The sequence below is a fragment of the Mesitornis unicolor genome, unplaced genomic scaffold (genome assembly GCF_000695765.1).
Source record: "Mesitornis unicolor isolate BGI_N332 unplaced genomic scaffold, ASM69576v1 scaffold31594, whole genome shotgun sequence".
Lineage (NCBI taxonomy): Eukaryota > Metazoa > Chordata > Aves > Mesitornithiformes > Mesitornithidae > Mesitornis > Mesitornis unicolor.
The window spans coordinates 18,020-19,278 of record NW_010182650.1 but is presented as its reverse complement, the minus strand read 5'-3'; the positions used below and the strand labels follow the sequence as shown (position 1 = coordinate 19,278).

The following is a 1,259-nucleotide window of genomic DNA, read 5'->3' as shown; positions in this document are numbered from 1 at the left end:
CGGCCCCGACGCTTTGAGATGGCCTTCACCAAGGGTCAGCACGACACAAAACTGCTGGAGAGCAAAGCCAAATCGCTGTTCTCGCCCTGGCGAAGTGAGGAACGGGGCTGGCATTGAAAACCCAGCGCTGGTTTATAACGGGACCCGTGCACATCAGGAAATAGGGCTCGGCTCCCCCCTCCCCAGACTCGGTCCTGCTCCAACCCCTCCTGCTGTGCAGAAATGTGTCCAGATCTGCAGACTAAACACTTTCTTTGTTCACTTCAGCCCATTTACTCTTTATCCTACCGGCCTGGGGAGCGGCAATATATTTCCTTCCTTCGATCACAGAATTAGCCAGAGGGTATTTATAGGCTGGGCTGCGTCCCTGACCGAGCCACCACTTTCCTATACCATAAAATTTAGCTCCCCCTGTCTCTGCTCTCCCGACAGACTAATCCTTTCATCCTCTTAGCAGGTCGTTGTGCTCCCTTGCCATGTCCTGTGCTCCTCCGTTCCCCTGTGCCACCAACAAGAAATCAGTGTCTTCCCAATTTCTTACCCAGTTTCTTGGGATCCATGGTCAGCGGCAGACCCATGGTGATGGAGCCGACGGGGACCTCCGTAGGGTGGGTGGAGCTGGATGGGCATGCCCTGGAGAGCGAGAGGAGAGGTCAGCGAGCAGCTGCTGGTCCCCGCCAGGCGTCCCTGGGTGCTCAGACCCGATTTACCCTACCTGGGAAATGGATCCAACGGGTCTCTCCAGCACGGAGGGGTGCTTGGTGGAGGAGATGAGGGGAGGAGGGTTGGAGATGCTCGCGAGCCTCTGCAGCCCCGAGCGAGAGCTGTCGTGGAGGTTGAGCGGGATGGGGTGTCCTGTGGGGAAAACGCCAGCGTTAGCAAGACCGAGGGAAGGCAGAGCGGCTGCGGCCATGGGACAGGAGAGGGGCAAGGGAGGGAGCAGGGGCTGGATGCGGTGAACTGGCTGTGGCTCTGCTCTAGGATCCAAGTCATGCACTCGATTTGGAAAGGACTGGAATAATTTAAATCACCGCCTCGTCCCCTCTGCAGCCTGAGGATGTTCTGCACCCAACCTGTCTGCCCTTCGGCTGGACAGGGACAGCGCAGCGAGGGATAAAGCCTGACTTCACACCGAGGCCAGCGCAGGGAGCATCCATGCTTCTGCAACAAACTGTGTTCCTAAACCTGTCCCGGCCAGGGCTGGGGGACCTGCCTGACCCCCCAGACTGCTGAGTTAGCAGCTCCATGCTGAGACAAAG

The 1,259-nt window shown here is 58.2% G+C and overlaps 1 protein-coding gene across 1 annotated transcript in view; it reads right to left on the bottom strand.

Annotated features, from left to right (window-relative positions):
* The window catches only part of LOC104540127 (nuclear receptor corepressor 2-like), a gene marked incomplete at both ends in the record, with an annotated part of 39,244 nt that overhangs the window by 21,472 nt on the left and 16,513 nt on the right, over nucleotides 1-1,259 (bottom strand). Inside the window, 3 exon segments of the mRNA XM_010183855.1 lie at nucleotides 542-603; nucleotides 605-633; nucleotides 716-855. Of these exon segments, the coding sequence (XP_010182157.1) occupies nucleotides 542-603; nucleotides 605-633; nucleotides 716-855 (231 nt within the window).